The sequence below is a fragment of the Lactuca saligna genome, chromosome 8 (assembly GCF_052625555.1).
Source record: "Lactuca saligna cultivar CGN05327 chromosome 8, ASM5262555v1, whole genome shotgun sequence".
Classification (NCBI taxonomy): domain Eukaryota; kingdom Viridiplantae; phylum Streptophyta; class Magnoliopsida; order Asterales; family Asteraceae; genus Lactuca; species Lactuca saligna.
In genome coordinates, this window is record NC_136424.1 from 78,612,180 (window position 1) to 78,615,345 (window position 3,166).

The 3,166-nt window shown below is 32.0% G+C and overlaps 1 protein-coding gene across 1 annotated transcript; it reads left to right on the plus strand.

Moving 5' to 3' along the window:
• The first annotated feature begins 553 nt into the window (after nucleotides 1-553).
• On the plus strand, nucleotides 554-1,418 carry LOC145009791 (uncharacterized). The gene is made up of 2 exons (XM_078968423.1): nucleotides 554-884; nucleotides 955-1,418. The coding sequence occupies exons 1-2, from the start codon at nucleotides 554-556 to the stop codon at nucleotides 1,416-1,418; spliced, it is 795 nt and encodes a 264-aa protein (XP_078824549.1).
• The last annotated feature ends 1,748 nt before the right edge of the window (nucleotides 1,419-3,166 follow it).

The window sequence follows — 3,166 nt, forward strand, 5'->3', positions numbered from 1 at the left end:
TTTTTTGTTATTTTGCTACTTGGAATATGGTTTATCTAATGTTTTGATGGTACTTGTAATATGGTTTATGTAATTTTTATTTGCTACTTGAAATATAGTTTATGTAAATTTTTTTTGCTACTTGAAATAGGGTTTTTGTAATGTTTATTTGCTACTTGAAATATGATTAATGTAATGTTTTTTTAAGTTCTACTTTGTTTATTTTAGGTTTATAATGGATCACAATCAAAAGTTACTTCTCGTCATTCTTATGTACCTGTACATCCGTTATTTTTGGAAGAGGGGTGTGAAACGATTGAGGGATAATGATTAGGAAATGACGAGACATGAATACACATTGGAGTTATTACATCGTAATCGTTTACAATGTGTTGAAGTACTACGTATGTCCCGTGACTCTTTTGTATGACTATGTGCTCATGTATCGGTTGAGGAAAAGATAGCTATGTTTTTGATGATGAACGACCATAATCAACGTTACGTGATTATCAAGTGGATATTTCAACACTCGAAGCAAACAGTTCATAAATTTTTTTATGAAGTGTTGGAAAAAATGATGATTTTCGCACAAGATGTTATAGTACCAACTTCTTTTAATCCGAATCCAAACATTCCAGGACATAATAGGAGGCTACGACGGGTTTTCAAAGGGGCGGTTGGTGCACTTGATGGAACTTTGATACATGTTGTTGTCCTTGCTAAGAAACAAGACATATATAGAAGTAGGGGAAAGGGAGATTTCTACCAAAATGTATTGGCAATTTGTGACTTCAACATGATGTTTACATTTGTTGTGGCTAGGTGGGAAGGGGTAGCGAATGACTTTAGAATATTATCAGAAGCAGTAGCCGATCCACAAGCGTCATTCCCGTTTCCACCACCAGGTAAGTTTTTGTTTTTTTAAATATTTTTATCTTACTTTGAAAATTGATTAGTGTTTTTCATTTTTTATAGACAAATATTATCTTTGTGATGCCGCGTATGCACACACTCGAGGATTTATGACCCCTTATTGTAATGTGAGGTATTGGCTTGGAGATTTTCGTCAACGACGTGCGTTGACCAATAAAGAAAATTTTAACCATGAACATGCAAAACTTCAGAATGTCATTGAGCGTGCTTTTGGTGTTTTGAAACCACACTTCCCTATATTGAAGAGGAGGGAACCATTTCCGTTTGTGACACAAAGAAACATTGCCATGGCATGTTTCGCGCTTCATAATTTTATAAGGAGAGAAGGACTGAGTGATGAGTATTTCACACGATACGATGAACCCAATGTCCCATTTCGAAATAATAATGTTCCCATTGAGGATGATGAAGACGAGATTCCAACACATGGTACTGCAGCAAACCGTGAATATATAATTCAGTTAAGGGATGAAATTGTTGATCAGTTAATGCACCATATAGATTGAATTGTTTTAAATGAAATTGTTATTGTAAAACCTAATTTTTTGATCATATTACTAATTTAGTTGAATGAATTTTATTTTCAATGTTATAAGACTATTATTATTAAAATTTTAGTGTTGAAAAATCATTTTAAGTTTGTAAAATCATTTTATTTAAAATTCAGTTTATTTCAATAGCCTGCAGACGTTAAAAAACAAACAGTCTTCTTATTGCAAACTACAGACGTTTGGTCCACCTCTTCTGCTGCAAAGGCTTGCAGATGTGGTCCGCAGACTGCAGACATTTTGGCTTCAGAAAAACAAACAGCACCTTAATGCTCATTCACCAACTGTTTTCAACACCTTAAACTTTTTAGATTTAAAAAATGTATTAGTTGAAAATATTTTAGGTTTATACCTTTAAAATGACTACTTTCACATGTACATACGATTTTTCTACAATTTATGGTGATTTTTACAAAACTGCCTATCATTGTAGCTACGAATTTGGAGTAGTCTGTGAATATGAACATTTTTACACAAGTTAAGGACTTCTAAAAATAATATTATAAATTGTGAATAAACTAGACACATTTTCTAAGCTCTCATAGCTTACGGATCTAGTTTTCAATCTCATGTGAATTTTCTATGATTTTTCTAAATCAATGCAGAAATGGTAAAAACGAGTTCACAGATTACAAATTTATTAACACTTTGTAAATTGTTGAGCAAAGTGTAAAACCATGATGTTTTCATATTTTGCATAAGTTTTCTGTTTTGATACATTTATGTTAAAGAAAAATGTTCATTAAATTGTAAGAATTCTTCATCATTACAATTAATGCATTATGAAGCATGGAAAACATAGAATCGTTTTACTATATATATTCTACTTACATAGAAAGTGAATACTACACACAATAAACATTTGGATAAACTATAATAGGTATAGTTTATGTTACCTATACAATACAAAAGAAAACATTACTACAAAAAGGGGTTTTCACTAGTACACTACGTAAATCGGTTAATGAATAAATTTGTGAGACATTCGCTTCATGTTACTTCCAAGTAGCGCAGCAAAAGTCCTTTAATTATAACCAAAATATCTTGTAGGGAGAACGTGATAGTTGTATATAGATCTATATTGGGTTTGACAAACCCACACCTTTGTTGCATGCAACAGCTAGACCGACGGGTTTGAGGTGACAAATGTCATTAACATTTCCGACGCCCGAAGGTCGTCGTATATAAGGCCAACAAAGTTATAGTATGGTTATAATAACTCACATGGGGTATTAACAAACATAAGATTTACGGGATTTTCATTTAAACTAACAAGTTTATGCCAATTTAAACTTGCATGATTCAAAATATAAATGGAAACATACTAGTACACTATTAGTCTTGACATTTTAGACTATAATACATTTTAGAAAGAAAATAAGGGATTTTCTGGAACGAACACTACTTTTACAAGAAAGGATTTCAACAGTTCATTCTAAAAGCTTATGAACTCACCAACTTAATTGTTGACACTTTTTCAAAACTACTTGTATTCTCAGGAAATCCGTAAAACAGGACAGTCGCGACTTTTGAGGATGGAACGCTAAAGCGTTAATCATTGTATTTTTGTCAACATAATGTAATTGATTTAGAAACATGTAAACTCATACTATGATGTAACTTTTGCAATTATATTTATGTTGGTTGTTTGTACTATGAGCACTATTATACTCGTTGTTGTGATACTATACATGAAGTCCTCAACC